This window comes from Cetorhinus maximus, chromosome 3, assembly GCF_964194155.1.
Source record: "Cetorhinus maximus chromosome 3, sCetMax3.hap1.1, whole genome shotgun sequence".
In the NCBI taxonomy this organism is placed as follows: Eukaryota; Metazoa; Chordata; class Chondrichthyes; order Lamniformes; family Cetorhinidae; genus Cetorhinus; species Cetorhinus maximus.
In genome coordinates, this window is record NC_135881.1 from 60623578 (window position 1) to 60644420 (window position 20843).

The window sequence follows — 20843 nt, forward strand, 5'->3', positions numbered from 1 at the left end:
TAACAAAAACACAAATGAGAATTTCTAGAATCAACGGAATTATTTTAATATTCTCCAATAAAACAAAACATGGACCATTTATTGCTAAAGATGTTCTTTACAGATAGAATTATTGTTTTGGAAAATTAGTATTCAATGAAAATTAATTTTACAGTAAGTTTTTGTTCAGCCTAGAAACAGGTTTAAATAACAAAACAGTCAAAGTTAGCTCAAGTGCATTAAGAAAATAATTCAAGAACATTTTTCAACAGTATTTTTATTTTGGGCCAACTGCCAAATGATAATAAATAAGAGAACACGGTATTTTGTGCACAAGAAATTGTTCATTTTTCATGCAATCTAACAAGCAGAATTTAAATACACATGAACACTGGCAAACAGTGTAATTTTGACACAAAAGAAAACAAATCTTGGCAATATTATGTAACAGTGCAGCTGGATAACTTCAGAGATAAGCTGCATTAATCAGTGAAAAGATTCAGAATGCATCACGTTGTACTTAGCCACAATTTGGATTAATATTTTTACCTTTGTATGGCTTCCACTGTGGTATATTTTTGAGAATGTAAACTACAGGATTCCAGTATGTTACTGAGAGCCACATACCCAGTGTTTCAGCTGGTAGTTAAAAACATATTGCAATGCACCACAAAGTAAAACAAAGTTAAACAAATGGTTCTTCCAAACATATCCATGAATTTTTTTTCCAAGAGATCACTGTAAAAGATAAAATTTTTAGTCACTGTCACTGGTTAAGTTCATGGGATGTTGAAGATAAATAAACTCACTGACTGCACCCAATTAGACAGGATGCTGTCAATCCTGTTTATGTTAAAGCTAAAAATTCATGTACTTTAACTTAAAGGGCAAATTTTTTCAATGTAATTTCTCCCCTCCGTCCTAGTTCCATCTATGACCTGTTCCATCTATGACCCACAGCATGCAGTTTTGAACTGATCCCTACTGATTAAGAATAACATTTTTGTAATGGGTTCCCTGAGGAGCACAGCAGAATGGTAGTGTGTCCAAGCAGATGTGCTGCACTGACATCATAAAAGGGATTACATACAACATACATGCTATCAGCCGGAACGTTTTCTGCACAGAAAAAGTCCAGCTGGCAACTGAATTTTCTCTGGTCATGCACACTACATCGGGAATCATTATTCTTAGGGGGGGTGGGGTATCTTCTATGGTGAGTCCTATGATGACAATAACGGAACACATCTATTTGAATGAATTATGTTGCTATGCTTTGCAGAAGGATTCCTTAGGTGAAAGGTTGTTTTTAAAACATTCTTTTATTGAGCACTGTGGGTGTATCTACACCGCATGGACTGCAGCGGTTCAAGAAGGCAGCTCACTATCACTTTCTCAAGGACAATTGGGGATAGACATCAAATACTGGAAATCTGAAATAAAAACAAAAAAATTCTGGGAAAGCTCAGCAGGTCAGGCAGCATCTGTGGAGAGAAACAGAGCTGACATTTCAGGTCGAGGTGGCCTTACACCAGAACAGAAACTTGAAACGTCAATTCTGTTTCTCTCCACAGATGCTGCCTGACCTGCTGAGCTTTTCCTGCAATTTTTGTTTTTATTCTCTTAACATTCTGGGCAATTCTTGAAATATTTTGTACTTAGTTTAGAACATGAATCGAATTCTCTAATTTGGGGTTGAATCTGCTTCCTCTGCACTGCCACTCTGTAGAAAATGGTCTAAGTTGTCCAGTGGAGAAATAATTACGGTGGGCATATCACTGACTGTCCTAACATCGAAGCACGTTTGGGGCAGCCCAAGTACATTCCTGGGTTATGCCAGAAATTCTGGCCAGTGTGCCCTTCTCAGGCCCAAAGGAACCTACAAGTGAGAGCTGATGTAGATCTCGTGTTGGGACTGCCAAAGGCTGCAGGTTTACTAGTATAAGGAATTGGTCATCTTAAACTGACAGGCAATTTTTATTTGAACATTTTTTCTTTTGGAATTTCACTTCAGTCCATTTAACGCCTCTGGCATCCCATTGGGGTCTATACTTTTGACTGTTATTGGCCAGGAGTCCTGTTCCACTGCAGTTCTGGTGGCATAGGCAGGACCCAGAATTACAGGCCCCAAATCTGTACATCATTCCTTACGCCAGTATTTTAGACAATTTTGGTTTTAAATTTCCTGGATGATATAATGAAACAACATCTCCCTCTAACTTAGTTAAATTGATGACACATTTCCCTTTTCTATGGATAACCTTCTGGTTAACAATGAAGACGAGTGACTTGGAACTTTATCAACAGTAATTAGTAGAATAATTAAGGTCTACAGTTTCTTAAGGACTTCAGGGACACTACATTCCAGTTAGCAGCAACCGTGTACAGGTTTTGATAAGCAGTACAGCTTACAGTATTTGGAACTTTGGTTTGATTTCTTGGACCTAATTTAAGGAGGGTGACCGGTCCGTGTTCCACATGAGCTCTATATATGGCCACTTAGTTTGCAAACAGCGCTTGATTGGAGTGTCATCAGTTCGCACCATTGGATCCTCAAAGCCCATGACAACAGCAGTTCCTTCAACGTACATAACCTTTTGAATAACAGAAGAAACATCATTTTAATTGTCTGAAAAGTTGAAAAGTGCTTGGTTCATCAGAAATGTATTTAAAAAAAATTTTGTAATATCTTTTCAAAATATTGCAGTAACATATATATTTTTAAGCAGTACACTAAAACTGTTGTATCTTTTGCATGTGAAACTAATAAACCACTCTATGAGCAGGAAAGCCTTCACACAGAGTGCACATAGCCTTTTCTACATTAACTGTTTTAACGCTGAGGACAGCTGTGTGAGGTATACTTAATCTTTTGACCTACAAGTACACAGCAAATGAAAGGAAAGAAAAAGATCATGAGGATTCCAAACAAGACGTGAGAGTTCTTTCAACTCCCAAGCCAAGAGGCTGGATGCATGGTGAAAGGTCAGCGTGGCCTGTTTTCTTTCTCTGCAGTGTAATTGTTCCCAGTGGTTGGTAAAGGTTTGTTTAAGGTAATAAAGATGAAGTGTTTAATCAACCTGTTTTTCCTTTAGTGGAGAATGTACCGTAACCTTTTTTGGGGGAGGGTGATAGGAAGCTCAAGGATGAGCTTTGTAAAAATATATTCTTTTTTTCCCTCTTTCCATGATCTTATGAAACTGGGCAATGCAAAAAAGGGGTAATTTTTATCAGTCTACACCACTGGCAGATTTTCAGGCCAAAATAATTAGAAAATGATTGGCAGCGTGCATTTCTGATGTGTGTGGCTGGCTCTCTCTAGTAGCACAAGTTGCAAAATGATCCCAAAAAAGCCAGAGCTGAAAGATTGCAAACGTTGTGTCCTGCTCCTGACATTTACTTGGTTTTCGAGTACCACTATAGAGCCTCATGACCTTATTTTTATGCCAAGTTGTCTACTGTTACAATTGGCAAGTCTTCGATAAATGCATAGCACCAAATGCTAATCATTTACATCAAATACTTTAATACATATTTTAATAATGAAAGCCCCAATTTTAACTGAGAAAGTGCACAATTAAGTCAGATGTTTGATTTACATCCTGCTCTTTTTGACTTCAACAGAGATGAAAAGGGAGCAAGCAAGATGTAAATTGGGCTTCCAATTCCAACTTGCATACAGCCTGCACTCACCAGCTGTATTTGGTTAAAATTGGTGCTTAAATGATTCCAAAAGTTAATCCTTCCTATTACTGCTTTATTGCCTTACTAGTTTGTGCTAGGAAAAAATTGCAGGGCTACAGGGAATTAGCTGAGGAGTGAGCTAATTGTATCGCTGTTTTAAAAAGCTGGAACTGCATGGTATGATAGACCAAATGGCCTCCTTCTGTGCTGTATAATTCTACCAGTATTAGTTTTTAATGTGTTCATCAGAACCCATATCAAGATGTACTGCACCCTGTGGCTTGGATAATACCGGCAATTACTCAAAACATTTTCATGAACTTTATAAGATTGGCGTGCTTGTATAGAAAGGTGAGTTTAATATATATTATCGATATGTACATACGCAAATCAAGGGTTTCCAAAGTGATAGGAAGTGCAGATGATTAACAGTTAAGTTCCATGCTTGCCTCACCTTTTCACTGTGGTTAGACTGCTTCAACCCATTGTAGTGATAAACAGTAAATGAATCTGGAATGGTAGATTCCTGAAAGTACAACAGAATGGGAGACTTTTACATGGATTTTATGCTTTTATTTTCCAAAGTGCACTACACAGCTTTGGGGTTTAATTCCACTTGTCACACTATCATTAGTCAAGTCACACAATGATTAAAGCAGCAGATGTCGACAAATCTCACTGAATAGCTAAAAGCAAAAAACTGCGGATGCTGGAAATCCAAAATAAAAACAAGAATACCTGGAAAAACTCAGCAGGTCTGACAGCATCTGCGGAGAGGAACAGTTAACGTTTCGAGTCCGTATGACTCTTCAACAAAACTAAGGAAAAATAGAAAAGAGGTGAAATATAAGCTGGTTTAAAGGGGTGTGGGACAGGTAGAGCTGGATAGAGGACCAGTGATAGATGGAGATAATCAAAAGATGTCATAGACAAAAGGACAAAGAGGTGTTGAAGGTGGTGATATTATCTAAGAAATGTGCTAATTAAGGGTAGAAAGCAGGACGAGCAAGGTACAGATAGCCCTAGTGGGGGTGGGGTGGGGGGGGTAGTGGAAGGGATCGAAATAGGCCAAAAGGTAGAGATAAAACCATGGATGGAAATACATTTGAAAATAATGGAAATAGGTGGGAAAAGAAAAATCTATATAAATTATTGGGAAAAAAGGGGATCGGAAAGGGGGTGGGGATGGAGGAAAGAGTTCATGATCTAAAATTGTAGAACTCAATATTCAGTCCGGAAGGCTGTAAAGTGCCTAGTCGGAAGATGAGGTGCTGTTCCTCCAGTTGCGTTGAGCTTCACTGGAACAATGCAGCAGGCCAAGGACGGACAAGTGGGCATGAGAGCAGGGTGGAGTGTTGAAATGGCAAGCGACAGGGAGGTCTGGGTCATGCTTGCAGACAGACCGAAGGTGTTCCGCAAAGCAGTCACCCAGTCTGCGTTTGGTCTCTCCAATGTAGAGGAAACCGCATTGGGAGCTACGAATGCAGTAGACTAAATTGAGGGAAGTGCAAGTGAAATGCTGCTTCACTTGAAAGGAGTGTTTGGGCCCTTGGACGGTGAGGAGAGGGGAAGTAAAGGGGTAGGTGTTGCACCTTCTGCGGTTGCATGGGAAGGTGCCGTGGGAGGGGGTTGAGGTGTAGGGGTGATGGAGGAGTGGACCAGGATGTCCTGGGGGAACGATCCCTGCGAAAAGCCGCCGATGGGGGTGGGGGGGGTGAAGGGAAGATGTGTTTGGTGGTAGCATCATGCTGGAGTTGGCGGAAATGGCGGAGAATGATCCTTTGAATGCGGAGGCTGATGGGGTGATAAGTGAGGACAAGGGGGACCCTATCATGGTTCTGGGAGGGAGAGGAAGGTGTGAGGGCGAATGTGTGGGAGATGGACCAGACACGGTTGAGGGCCCTGTCAACCACCGTGGGTGGAAAACCTCGGTTACGGAAGAAGGAAGACATGTCATAGGAACCGTTTTTGAAAGTGGCATCATCAGAACAGATGCGACGGAGGCGAAGGAACTGAGAGAATGAGATGGAGTCCTTACAGGAAGCGGGGTGTGAGGAGCTCTAGTCGAGGTAGCTGTGGGAGTCGGTAGGCTTGTAATGAATATTGGTGGACAGTCTATCACCAGAAATTGAGACAGAGAGGTCAAGGGAGGGAAGGGAAGTGTCAGAGATGGACCATGTGAAAATGATGGAGGGGTGGAAATTGGAAGCAAAATTAATAAATTTTTCCAGGTCCAGACAAGAGCATGAAGCAGCACTGAAGCAATCATCAATGTACCGGAGAAAGAGTTGTGGGAGGGGGCCGGAGTAGGACTGGAACAAGGAATGTTCTACATACCCCATAAAGAGACAGGCATAACTGGGACCCATGTGGGTACCCATCGCCACACCTTTTATTTGGAGGAAGAAAGGTGTGGCTATGGGTACCCGCATGGGTCCCAGTTATGCCTGTCTCTTTATGCGGTATGTGGAACATTCCTTGTTCCAGTCCTACTCCGGCCCCTTCCCACAACTCTTTCTCCGGTACATTGATGATTGCTTCGGTGCTGCTTCATGCTCTCGTCTGGATCTGGAAAAATTTATTAATTTTGCTTCCAATTTCCACCCATCCATCATTTTCACATGGTCCATCTCTGACACTTCCCTTCCCTTCCTTGACCTCTCTGTCTCAATTTCTGGTGATAGACTGTCCACCAATATTCATTACAAGCCTACCGACTCCCACAGCTACCTCGACTAGAGCTCCTCACACCCCGCTTCCTGTAAGGACTCCATCCCATCCTCTCAGTTCCTTTGCCTCCGTTGCATCTGTACTGATGATGCCACTTTCAAAACAGTTCCTCTGACGTGTCTTCCTTCTTCCTTAACCGAGGTTTTCCACCCATGGTGGTTGACAGGGCCCTCAACTGTGTCCTGCCATCTCCCGCGCATCCGCCCTCACACCTTCCTCTCCCTCCCAGAACCATGATAGGGTCCCCCTTGTCCTCACTTTTCACCCCATCAGCCTCCGCATTCAAAGGATCATCCTCCACCATTTCTGCCAACTCCAGCATGATGCCACTACCAAACACATCTTCCCTTCACCCCCCACCGGTGGCATTCTGCAGGGATCGTCCCCTCCGGGACACCCTGGTCCACTCCTCCATCACCCCCTACACCTCAACCCCTCCCACGGCACCTTCCCATGCAACCGCAGAAGGTGCAACACCTGCCCCTTTACTTCCCCTCTCCTCACCGTCCAAGGGCCCAAACTCTCCTTTCAAGTGAAGCAGCATTTCACTTGCACTTCCCTCAATTTAGTCTACTGCATTCGTAGCTCCCAATGCGGTTTCCTCTACATTGGAGAGACCAAACGCAGACTGGGTGACCGCTTTGCAGAACACCTTCAGTCTGCCCGCAAGCATGACCCAGACCTCCCTGTCGCTTGCCATTTCAACACTCCACCCTGCTCTCATGCCCACATGTCCGTCCTTGGCCTGCTGCATTGTTCCAGTGAAGCTCAACGCAAACTGGAGGAACAGCACCTCATCTTCCGACTAGGCACTTCACAGCCTTCCAGACTGAATATTGAGTTCTACAATTTTAGATCATGAACTCTCTCCTCCATCCCCACCCCCTTTCCGATCCCCCTTTTTTTCCAATAATTTATATAGATTTTTCTTTTCCCACCTATTTCCATTATTTTTAAATGTATTTCCATCCATGGTTTTATCTCTACCTTTTAGCCTATTTCGATCCCTTCTCCCCACCCCGCCCCCACTAGGGCTATCTGTACCTTGCTTGTCCTGCTTTCTACCCTTAATGTCACCTATTAGCACATTCCTTAGATAATATCACCACCTTCAACAACTCTTTGTCCTTTTGTCTATGACATCTTTTGATTATCTCCATCTATCACTGGTCCTCTATCCAGCTCTACCTGTCCCACACCCCTTTAAACCAGCTTATATTTCACCTCTTTTCTATTTTTCCTTAGTTTTGTTGAAGAGTCATACGGACTCGAAATGTTATCTGTGTTCCTCTCCGCAGATGCTGTCAGACCTGCTGAGTTTTTCCAGGTATTTTTGTTTTTGTTCACTGAATAGCTACTTACTACAAAGAAATGTTTATGCATGTAGTGCTAAAATACTAATTAAACCAGGAAAATTAGATGGTGATGCATGTAGCACGCAACTGCTAATAAACAAGTGTAAATTAAAGCCTGGAATTTCCGCTTGGTTGGGTTGGCTGCTTGGCACTATAGATCCAATGTTGATGACCTTTCATCAGAACTGGAAGATGCAAGGGTTTAACAGTTTTTAAGCAAGTACCAAGCCTGGTAAAGACGGGGCAAGGGAGAACAAAGGGGAAGGTGTGTGATAGGGTGGAGGCCTGAGTGAAAAGCGATGGCGCAACGTAGTGGGATAAGTAAAGAAACAAAAGATGGATCCATAGGAGGTGCAAATAGTTACAGCAGAAGGGCAGGGAAGTGTTGAAAATCTGACAAAGAGAAGGGTCCTGTAACCCGGGAATGTGGTAGAGAAAGGTGGGAGATAGCTGGACCGGAGGCATTAGGAGTGGAGGAAGTTGGGGCAGGTGCTGGGAGTGGGGATCCACCATCTGTACATGGCAGGCAGGGTGGTCTGCACTCTACGATCTCTTTGCACCATATTTCCAGGTCTTGGAACCTTTTCCTCTTCAGATTTCCAGTATCTGCAATAATTTGTATTTTACTTTTGCTAACACTCACATTAAAAACTTCAAACCATGTATCTTTTCACTGTCATTGATCAAGATTAATACTACATGCTTTCTAAATTGCAGTGGATCTATGATTTTCTGACAAGCAAGCGATTCATTATTGTTAAGGTCTTACCAGTGGTACAGGGCTTTGGAAAGTTCTCCCCTCTAAGACAGTATTCCAGGTCATTTAAAGAAACTATTAACTAATATTCTGCAATTCTGTTCTTCCTGCCAAAGTGAACAACCTCACATCTTCCCACATTATACTCCATCTGCCAAATTTTTGCCCACTCTCTTAACCGACCCACATCCCTTCGCAGATTCAGTTTCCTCCTCAGAACTTGCTTTCCTATGTATCTCCGTATTGTAGCCAAATTTGCTGACAATACACTAGGCCCTTTCATCCAAGTCATTAACAATGATGATAAATAGTTGAGGCCCCAGCATTGATCCCTGTGGCATTCCATTAGTTACAGTTTGCCAAATTGAAAATTACCCATTTATCCTGACTCTGTTTTCTGTTAGTTGGCCAATCCTCGATCCATGATAATCTATCACCGCTGACACCATAAGCTCTTATCTTGTGTAGTAACCTTTTATGTGGCACTTTATCAAATGCCTTTTGGAAATCCAAATATTAATCTACTGAATCCCCTTTATCCACCCTGCTTGTTACATCCTCAAAGAAGTCTCGTAGGTTAGTTTAAATTCTATCATTTGAGTAAATTATATAGGATTCTCAATGCACAAAAGGATAAAGCTATTTTTAGCCATAGCAGTCGATGGAAATATCTGGAGTGTAGCTTGCTATCTGTGAACCCTTTGAGTTTGAAATTAAATCAAACGGGAAATGAATTTTAAAAATATTGAAATGATCAAGTGATGCCTTTGAAAACATCTATTTATGTCAACAAATAATTAACTTCACTATTTTCCTCATGGGTTTTTAAATTGGGCCTTCCTTATTTATTGTTTTAAGTTATGAATTTACAAAGGTTCAAGATTTCTTTTGCTGGCCACCCAAATTCAATTTCTAAATGTGAACTTCTGCTGAGGTTAACTATACCACATACTGTGCTGGTTCAAAAGGTGCCCTTTTTCCCGCACAGTACAAAACACAGATTTTAAAAAAAGCTTGGAATTACAATTTTAAAACCGTTTCTTCATAGACAATGTCAAAAAGGGAAAATTTTGATTCTTGGCTCGTGTTTGCCGCTAGTGTCACATTTATATCAAGTCTCATAATTAGCAATTGCTACAATATAGACAGTACAGATAGTAAAACCTGCAAATTCCAAAATACAAAAACAAATACAGATGTGGAACCCAAGGAAATTTCTTTGAAAGTAAGCAAGCCAATCTTGCACATAATGGGCCCGATTTTAACCCATTCACTTAGGAGTGTTTAAACTGGGGCCAAAATTGCAGAATGATCAAGAATGTTTCTTTTTGTGTGGCGTGGGAGTGGGGAGGGGAAATAAAAGAGATTTAAAGCACCAACAATTGTTTGATGAATGGTAAGCCTAGGAAGGGATCAACACAAGAACATACAGGACGCAAGAAAGAAGACTCGTCAAGCCAGAACAATGGGACCCCAAAGATTGAAGCAGAATTTACCACTTGTTCTTATCTGAGGTGAATAACTTTATCTGGGGGTTATCTATTTTTCTCAAAGTATGGGCCAAGTGCTGGTAAATGGGATTAGGTAGGTAGGTCAGGTGTTTCTCACGTGTTGGTGCAGACTAGATGGGCCGAAGGGCCTCTTCTGTACTGTGATTCTGTGTGATTCTATTGCAGTACTTCACTTTAACACCAGCTTGTATTTATATGCTGCCTTTAACATAGTAAAACATCCCAAGGTGCATCACAGGAGCATTATCAAACTAAATCTGACATAAGGAGGCATAAAGTCAGATGACCAAATGTTTAGTCAAAAATGTAGGTTTTAAGTAGCACCTTAAAAGGGGAGGAGAGGAAGTGAGGCGGACAGTGTCCAGGAAGAAAATCCAGGACTAGGGCCTTATCAACCGATAGCATGGCTGAAAATGGTGGCTGCAAATTGGGATCATTTAAAACGCTAGATTTGGAGGAGCCTAGATACCAGGGAATTTCTTGGCTCGCTGCCAGAAAACAGAAAGTATGCATAAATGGTTTTTTTTCTGACTGGCAGGATGTGACGTGTGAAGTCCCACAGGGGTCTGCGCTGGGGCCTCAGTATTTTACAATCTACATCAATAACTTAGATAAGGGGATTGAAGGCATGGTAGCTAAATTTGCAGGTGACACAAAGATAGGGAGGAAAGTATGCTGTGAAGAGGCCAAATATAGATAGGTTGAGTGAGTGGGCACAAATCTGGCAGATGGAGTAAATTGTAGGAAAATGTGAAGTTGTTCACTTTGGCAGGAAGAATAAAAAAGCAGAGTATTACTTAAATGGAGAATGGCTGCTGAATTCTGAGATGCAGAGGGATCTAGGTGCTCTGGTGCAGGAGTCACAAAAAGTTAGTATGCAGGTACAGCAAGTAATTAAGAAGGCTAATGAAATGCTATCCTTTATTATGAGAGGAATTGAACATAAAAGTAAGAATGTTATGCTTCAGTTATACAGGGCATTGGTGGGACCACATCTCGAATAGTGTGTGCAGTTTTGGTCTTCTTATTTGAAGAAAGATGCAAGTGCGTTGGAGGTGGTTCACAGGAGGTTTTTTAGATTGATACCTGGAATGAGCAGGCTGTCTTTGAGGAAATGTTAGACAGACCGGGCTTGTTTCCACAGGAGTTTAGAAGAGCAAGGGGTGACTTGATTGAAGTATATAAGATCCTGAATGGTATTGACAAGGTGGACATGGAAAGGGTGTTTCCTTTGGTAGGTGGGTCCAGAACTAGGGGGCACTGTTTTAAAATTAGGGTTGCCGTTTTTGGACAGAGATGAGGAGAATTTTTTTTCTCTCAAGAGGGTCGTGCAACTTTGGAATTTTCTGCCTCCGAAGGCGGTGGAAGTGGGGTCATTGAATGAATATTTTTTAAAGCAGAGGTAGATAGGTTCTTGTTAGGCAAGGGAGTCAAAGGTAATCGGGGGTAGATGGGAATGTGGAATTCAAAACACAAACAGGTCAGTCATGATCTTATTGAACAGCAGAGTAGGCTCTTGGGGCCGATTGGCCTACTTCTGCTCCTATTTCGTATGTTCGTATGTCATAGTCACATAAGATGAGATTTGTAACTTTGATAGGAGTTGTTTTGGTACATGGAAATCTGGTGAGAGGAATTCAAGCATGCAGTTCTGGGAAAGATGGGCATGGAGTGACAGCATGTTCAAAGGCTCTGGAGACGAAGGGGAAGTTAGTGATAGAGCAGTAGTTCACAAGGATGGGTGGATCAAGGGTTGGTTTTTTTGGGAAGAGGTATCATTCCAGCCTGATCCAAACATGGACAAAAACTCTAAATTCTAGAGGTAAGGTGACAGTAACTATCCTTAACGTCAAAGCAGCATTTACTGAGTGTAGCATCAATATCACTTTACTGAAGTCAATGGGAATCAAGGGAAAACTCTCCAATGGCTGGAGTGGTACCTAATGCAAAGGAAGATAGTTGAGGTCATTGGAGGCCAATCATCTCAGCACCAGACTTTGCTGGAAGAGTTCCTTAGTGGAGTGAGCTAGGTCCAGCCATCTTCACTGTTTCATCAGTGACCTTTCCTCCAGTTTAAGGTCAGAAGTAGGAATGTTCGTCAATGATTGTGCAATGTTTATTCACACACTTGCACATTCACAACTCCTCAGACAGTGAAGCAGTCCATGTCCATATGCAGCAAGGCCCGTACAACATTCAGGCTTGGGCTGATATGTGGCAAGTAACATTTGTGCCACCATTGGTCAGAAAATTAACTGAATCAGCCAAAATAATACTGTGGTTACAGCAACAGGTCAGAGGCTGGCTATTCTACAACAAATCATTCACCTCCTGACTCCCACAAGCCTTTCCACCATCTACAAGGTACAAGTCAGGAGCATCATGGAATAGTCTCCCACTTGGCTGGATGACGCCGGCTCCAACAACATTCAAAACGCTTGACACCATCCTGGCCAAAGCAGCCTGCTTGTTTGACACTCCTTCCACCACCTCCGGTATTAACTCCCTCCACCTCTGGTGCATCGTGGCTACAGTGTCTACCATCTATACGATGCACTGCAGCAACTTGCCAAGGTTTCTTCAAAAGTACCGTCAAAATCTGTGACCTCTACCACGTAGAGGGACAAAGGCAGCAGGCACACAGAAATACCAACACCTCCAAGTCATACATCATCTTGACTTGGAAGTATATTGCTGTTCCTTCATCGTTGCTGGACCAAGATCTTGGAACACTCAACCTCACAGTACTGTGGATGTACTAACATCATACAGACTGCAGTGGTTCAAGGAGGCAGCTCACCATCACCTTTTCAAGGGCAATTAGGGATTGGCAGTAAATATTGGATGCCCACATCCCATGAACAAATAAAATAAAATTGGAGTGGGAGAGGAGGGAGAAGTAGTTAACATGGGAAGGGAAGTTGGTTGGCAGTTTAGTAAGAATAAGATTGAGGGAGCAGGAGGTGGTCATGGGACATGACGAGCTCAGAGGGGGCATTAAGAGAGATAAGACAGAAACAAGAAAGATACAAGTTAGGGACGAGGGACCCTTTGGCAAAATTTGACCCAATGGGTTAGGGATGGGAGGAAAACAGTAATGGTAGCTGACTGGATGGTCACAATCCTCGCAACATAAAAGTCCACGAGCTCCTCACACTTGTTGGAGCTAAAGGCGAAGGAGACAGGGAAGAGGGGTTTAAGAATGTGGTTCACAGTGGAGAAAAGAAGCTGAGGGTTATCATTGCAACCGAGGATGATTCTAGAAAAGTGAGCTTTGACAGACAAGATCAGGACCAGATAGTGCCAGATCTGAAAGTGAATGGCTAAACTTTATACGTTCAAGTCTGCATCCTTTGGACTTGAGGGGACAGAGATGAGGGCTGTACCAGAGCAGTGATGAGGGTGAGAGAGAATAACAGGGACTAGGGCATCAATGGTGGAGGTGAGGGTGATGTTGAACAGATTGGTAGCTGCAGAAATGTTGTGGTGATCGGATTTTGAAAGTAGAAGTGACAGTGAATTAGTAGAGTCTTTTTTGAGGTGGGGGGGGGGGGGGGGGGGGGGGAGAGGCGTGCTGTGATACAAAAGAGAGTACGGTTGGGAGAGGGAAAGGGGATGTGGGTGGATAGTGATACAAGGAAGTGATCAGAGATAATTGACACAGTGGCAGTAGTGAGGCCTTATGAGATGGCAAGGTCAAGGGGCCGGCTGTGAATATGGGATGGGGAGTTTATGTGGAGGTAAAAATCAGGGGAGAGTAGGAAGGCAATGAACTCAATGGAGAGGCAGCACGGTGAGTGGAGATGGAGGTCTAGGGGATTACAATATAATTAACCTCCCTGATGATATTATTCCCTTAGAACAATCTCTGCAACATATTTACTATGCTAATAAACTGCTCCATAGGTAGTGTGTATTGGAAATTTGAGAAAATTAGCTATTCTCAGAATTAAACCAAAGCATCTTTAACTGAATACTAGTGTGATGACTGCTTTCCCATATGTTTATTTTAATATTCTCCAATGAGTTCTCTTTCTCTCCAACAATGAAGAGTTCAGTCACCTTTCAATATTGGTCATGGTGACACAGCTGAGAGCTAGAATTCTGCAATATAACATACTAAAGTGACAACATATATATGTTCATTTTTTACAACCTGTACATCACTTTGTTAAGAATACTAAAGATGCTTTACCTGCTCAGGAAAAAATTCTTGTAGAAATGTTCCCAGTAAGATGATTCCTAGTCCTTCAGGGTCTAATTTGCTCTTCATAATGTTTACACTGAAACAGAGAAAATATTTTATTGAAATAGCCATACCTCACAATGTATGCAAACTATGAATAGAGTTTTCAGTTCTGGATTATCCAAAATATACAATGGCACTTGATTGTTTCCAGAAAATAAACCAAGTGATGGACATATTACACCTCTTATTGCAATAAATTATATGCTTTTATCGATCTTTTTTGCAGCATCGATAACAACTTGTAATCATTTAGCACCTTTAATGTAGTATGTATCTCAAGTTACTTCACAGAAGAGAAATAGATGCCAAACAGAATTAAGGGAAACATTTGGGGAGTGTCTCAAGGCATGATTGAAGGCATAGGTTTTTGGGAGACTACTGAAGGCGGTGAGAGATGTAGCAAGGTAGAGATGGAGAGCCTCAGAGTGGAAGGCCAAGATGGTTGAAGGCTCTCCTAATCATAGTAGAATGAATGAAGTTCAGAGGTGTGGAGCAGACAACCCAGGATATATGGCTTAAGCAGGTTGGCAAAATTCTGTAGCAATCTGTAAATGGAGAGAATTTGAATTCAATGTGTTTGGGTAAGGGGTGAACACAAGGATTATGGGCAAGCGGATTTAGTGCATAATAGGTTATGGTTGGCAATATTTTGGGCAAGTTTATGATGAGAGGGATGTTGGTAAGGAGACATTGGAGAAATCAGGTCTGGAAATAATGACAACTTGGATAAGGATTTTTTTTTAGCAGTGATGGGAGTGAGATGAGGGCACAAAGAGGTGATGCTGCCTACACGGAAAAGGTAGCCTTGGTGATGCATATGATATAAAGGTTGAATTCTACTTCAGGATCAAACAGGAACTTAAAATTGTGTACAATTGTGCAGGTCCTGAACTAGCAGCTGTGAAGGATAAGAGTGCCCAGCTTTTGTTGGGGATCTACATGATGAATTTGTTCATGCCAGTATGAAAAGTTGGAAAAGTTATGGTTCACCCCCAACCTCTCAGACAAGCAGTCAGATAGCATAGATGTTTGTGGAATTGAAGGTGATAATCAAGCAGTATAGCTAGGTGTTGCCATAACCTGAGTGTAAACTAAAAAAATACTGTGGTTAAGAGCTAACAGAGACAAGAAATAGAAGTGGTGAAGAACGGAACCATGGAGCACTTCCAAAGGCTGCGTGGGGAAAAGCGGTAAAGGCGATGTACTGGCTCTGTTCGGCCAAAAGGAATGGAACAAAATGAAGAGGCGCTGATCACAGAGGCTGTGGAAAAAGATGGAAGCGTCAACCAAATTGAATACAACCGAATGTCCAAGGAAGATAGGGAGACACATTATGCCCTGGTCATAGATTTGCAGCGACAAAGGATGACTTTGACCAGAATGGACTTTTGTGCTGCAGGTTGTTCAGAAATTGGACTGAACAAAGAGTGGTGTCAATACCTGCAAGATGCAACTGCAGATGTAATGAGCTACAAATAGCAATGAAAGAAATTGATTTGTTTGGAACTTTATGTAATGTCAACCTTGAACGATGATATAATGTACTTTCATACATTTTATGGGAAAAATATATTTTTGGGAAAAATGTGATGGAAACAGGGGTGAAAAGGAGGTTAAATGGGAAACTAGGGCATGGAGACTAGAATAAATATGTACTGTAAGAGACACAGGACAAGATTTCAACTGTGATGGAAGCTTAAAGCAATCAGCAGTGAATGGAAAAGATAATCAGGCAGGGTGGACTTTTTAATTTTTTCGTGAGCTATGGGTATCACTGGCAAGGCACAGCAGATCTGATAGAACCTGCTTTATGCTTCTACCAAAGTTGAAAGTTTCGCTCCTATTGTGAAAGGAAATTACGGTAAACTGGGCAGCAAGGATTACAAAATGGAACAAGAATAAAAAAGAGAGCATAAGAGAGAACATGATTTACAGGAAGACTTTCTAATTGATCTTAAATTTATTGTGGGAGAAAAAACTGAAATTAAGTTAAGTGAGAGCTAACTACTGTGGCCAGTAGCATATCAACCTTTGACAGTGGTGCAAAGTTTAGAATTAATCCACTGCAAATAAATCATCAGTGTGGACTTTGGTATAAATGAAGTGGTCATAAAATAGGTAAGGAAAAGCTGACTGTCATTTGATGCCTCAGGGTCTACAAGAATAGCCATTTTCAAATAAACATAAACACTAAGATTAATTTGTGTAACAGAGCTGAAATATCATGAAGGTCACTTGGCCCCAAGTATAACTTATGTTTATACTATTCAAATCTTCACCCCTGCTCCTCGTTCCTCTCTCCATTGTAGTGATGCCAGAATTAAACTGCTGTTGGCTTTTTTTTTGCCAGCACAATCTGGTATTATTCAAAACTATTTGCTTTGCTTTGCCTTTTTTGGGAGAAAAACTCATATCAGGTCATTTGTGTTTAACTTCTTATGAAAGCAAAGAAAGTAGAATCCAGAGATTCCATTTGTCAGCATTTACAGTTGTACTACATTGTGTAGAGGAGAAAAAAAATCCTCTGATTAAACAGAAGATGCATTCAATGTGCTTTCCTTCCAACAGGATCTTCATGTTGATAGTTAATAACACCAGGAACAATACATTCCACTGGTAAACTGAGGTGTTGCTTATCCATGGTTATTTTTTATTTGCATCAAAAAATATTTCTTTTATGCTTTGCAGAATATTAAGTTATGTGAAAATTGTGGAATTCTTCAAAGTATGAACACTTGGGGGAGCTTTTCCAAACAATATCATCTTTGAAAAGAATAAAGATGTGACGGGCTGAATGGCCTTATCCTGGTCCTATGTTCCTAATAGGGCAATAAAAGACAAACAATGCTCACCATAGAAATTAGATGGTGAAACCTTGCGCACAGGCTCCCTAATTGACAATAATTCTAACTTACGGAAGAATTAAGAAAAAGCAGAGAAAAAAAGACCCAGGGCCAATTTCAGGAATACACAAGGAAATTTCACCTTAATACCCTAAGGCAATCAAGAAATCACCAATAGATCATTGTCAGAATATAACAGGCATACTTAATTAATCTACCAACCAAATACGGCCGCATTTTTTTTTTAGTGGCATAGGAGTGTAAGAGCCAGAAAAGGTCATGTCCATGCATTAGTCCAGAGGTTACAGATTTCCTACACCACTTTATCTTTTATACCATTCAACAGCCTTTTCTGTTGAATATTTATTCATAACCCTCTTGAAATTCATTACATTATCGACTTGCATTGCTTCCACATTGCTACTCCAAATGCTCACTAACTTCGGTGCAAATAAGTTGTAGCTTAATTTATTGTGTGCGGTTCTGGTTGCCTAACTACAGGAAGGATATCAGTAAGATTGAGAGAGTGCAGAGAAGATTTACTAGGATGTTGCCGGGTCTTAAGGAATTGAGTTACAGGGAAAGATTAAATAGGTTAGGAATTTATTCCTTGGAGCGTAGAAGAATGAGGGGAGGTTTGATAGAAGTTTACAAAATTGTGAGAGGTATAGACAGAGTAAATGCGAGTAGGCTCTTTCCACTTAGATTAGGAGAAATAAACACGAGAGGACATGGCTTTAGGATGAAAGGGGAAAGGTTTAGGAGGAACATTAGGGGGAACTTCTTCACTCAGAGTGGTGAGAGTGTGGAATGAGCTACCATCTGACGTGGTAAATGCGGGCTCACTCTTAAGTTTTAAGAATAAATTAGATAGATACATGGATGGGAGAGGTCTGGAGGGTTATGGACTAGGTGCAGGTCAATGGGACAAGCGGAATAATATTTCGGCACAGACTAGAAGGGCCGAATGGCCTGTTTTCTGTGCTGTACTGTTCTATGGTTCTAATTATGCATGCACATTCTCTCATCTATGTTTGAATCCATGATCCCTTGCCTTAAAGCTTACATTGAAAATTTGTCTGGGATCCAGTATGTCTAGTCCGCTTAATCTTAAATATCTCAATAAAATTACCTGTTAGCCAAATTTCTTTTATCAATATAAATATCTCCAGTGCCCAGAGTCTTTCAGTGTGCTTAGGTGTCCAATTCTATGCATCAAATTATTTGTTCCTATTTGTAATCCCTTCAAGGTTAGATATCTTAGTTGCAAAATGGTGTCTAGAATTACATCTGTCAATTTATAACATTTGCAAAAGCTGGCCAACATGTTGAAAAAAAGCTGATACAAAGCCTAAAAACAAACTCCAAAATATTGGCCAGTAATATGTGAGGACAAAGTTAGATTGGAAGGAGATGAATTTTATAATAACCTAAGATACAGGTATACGCAGCATTCTATCACTTTTATTGCAGTACACAAAAGCCTACTTAGTAAGTCATGATTTATTGGCTATTGAGGCAAGATGAGTTCTAAAGGTTTATTGGGTATAGGATTGTGCCCCTTTCTCATTAAGTTTAGTTTCTAACATATGATTTGAAGCATTTTTTAAAGCTCTGGAGCCTACCTTAATTTAGAGTGCTAATCCCACTGTCATCATAAATCACATAAAATGCATTGCCACTCCAAGTTCATTCCATACTTTATTTCCAAGTCCTGGTGATTCCATAAGTACAGTGATACGCATTATCAGATAAAACCAGTTAATGCATTCAGGGCAGGGAACATCACCCCTATCTTAAAAAAGCAGCTTTACTCCATTATTGAAGAAAACAAACCTTTAACTAAACTAACGGTAGACATGTCCATAAAGTTCATAATATGGATTTTGGCAGCTTATGTAGTCTCTTCCTATTGATTCTAAATCATTTCATTACTAGGAAACCATCCTCCAGTTGTAATTAAGCAATTTTGATAGAATAGCTGAGTTTCCTTTTTACACAATTTTAATTCTAATTAATAGATAATAGGAATTAAGCAATTTCAAGAGGAATATACACAAATTCTTTGGGAGAAACATTCAAGAAGCATACTTTGAGACTGAGAAACTACTACTGCATTCAAAATATTTTTGCCTCAAGTTTGTGCACAACAAGCAGCATGCAGGAGTAACAGCTGATTGATTCCAGTCCCATCTGGTTTTGACAGACTAATAGTTTCTTTTTCCAAATTTCCAATTCCATTGAAAATGGCTGATTTTTCTTGGAATGCTGACAATTGAGCAGAGTGAAAAGCTTATGGTTGGCACATATACTGCTGTTTTATATCTAATGTAACAGCTTTATTTTTATCTTATATATGGATTACATCTGTTCTTACTGATATTCATTTTTTGCATCCTTATGTACATTTCATCAAACTAAAAACAAAAATAAAATGCAACTTGAGCAACAAAAAAATTGAAATGTACACAATGCTCAGGAAGGTGGAACAGAAAAGAATCTCAATATTAGAAAGAAATCAAGCTATCAAGGGAAATGCACAGAAGTTAAAAAATACTGCACATCTCAGCAGTTTATGACACAAAAATGTGCTACTTAACCACTCTAATACCATTAACAAAATGTACTAGTCACAAACCGATGACTGGGACAAATAAAGGACAATGTTTAGAGTGCAGCCAAAAACATAAATGGAATGAGAATGATTCATTTGGAACATTGGTTGATCTTCCTCTCTCAGAACTCAGTAGACACCAGAAAGGCACAGCAGTGTGCTGTACTTGAGATAACTGAATGTGTTTTCCCTCCCCTGGGTTATTTGCCTGTCCCCTGGATAAGCCTTGTACCTAAAAGGTGAGAACAGTGAGCAAGAATGAATAGGTCTGTTAGTTTTATCTCAGTTGTGGGTAAACTTCTGCAATATGATTTGGAAATCAAACGGGTGAGTCAGAACAGTATATGGATTTGTAAAGGGCATGTCATGCTTGACTGATTGAAACTTGAGTACATCACAGACCGTGCAGCTGTCAAGGAGTTAAATGCGTGGCTCAAAGATTGGTGCGGGAGGAATGGGTTTCAGTTCACATGGCACTAGCATCAGTACTGGGGCAGAAGGGAGCTGTTCCAGTGGGACGGGCTTCACTTGAACTGTGATGGGACCACGCAGACCATATAGCAGCCAAGGAGTTAAATGCGTGGCTCAAAGGTTGGTGTGGGAGGAATGGGTTTCAGTTCACATGGCACCAGCATCAGTACTGGGGTAGAAGGGAGCTGTTCCAGTGGGACGGGCTTCACTTGAACCGTAGTGGGACCAGTGCCCTGGCGAACCAAATAACAAGGGCTGTAGAGAGGGTTTTAAATTAAATAGAGGGTGGGGGAGGGTTCTGGAAAGGGGATACATATGCTTACAAAGCAAAAGGATATGGCAGCCTTGCAGGCCAGCTATTTAGGTAATGATACCCAGAGTGTGACAGGATGGGACAGAGTGTACAAACAAAAAAAAAAGTAGCAAATAGGGTCTAAGTGGGAAAAAATGGTAAAAAGGCAAAATTAATGGCTCTTTACTTAAATGCATGTAGCATTCGAAACAAAATAAATGAATTAACGATACAAATGGAGGTTAATGGGTATGTTCTCATGGCCATTACAGAGACATGGCAACAAGGAGATCAAAGCTGGGAACTAATTAGTTAAGGGTATGTGACTTTTCAAAAGGATGAGCAGGGAGGAAAGGGT

General features: G+C 41.0%; 1 protein-coding gene across 3 annotated transcripts in view; it reads right to left on the bottom strand.

The window, feature by feature from the left end:
* Positions 1-238: 238 nt before the first annotated feature.
* The window catches only part of mindy3 (MINDY lysine 48 deubiquitinase 3), a 133536-nt gene continuing 112931 nt past the window's right edge, over positions 239-20843 (bottom strand). For 2 of the 3 annotated variants that reach the window (XM_078538455.1, XM_078538453.1), the window contains 3 exons: positions 14212-14299; positions 4118-4189; positions 239-2573 (listed from right to left, as the gene is read on the bottom strand). In XM_078538455.1, the coding sequence (XP_078394581.1) occupies positions 2424-2573; positions 4118-4189; positions 14212-14299 (310 nt within the window). In that variant the 3' untranslated portion in view covers positions 239-2423. The remainder of the gene's footprint in view (positions 2574-4117; positions 4190-14211; positions 14300-20843) is intronic. The other variant, XM_078538454.1, reaches the window with a different exon arrangement.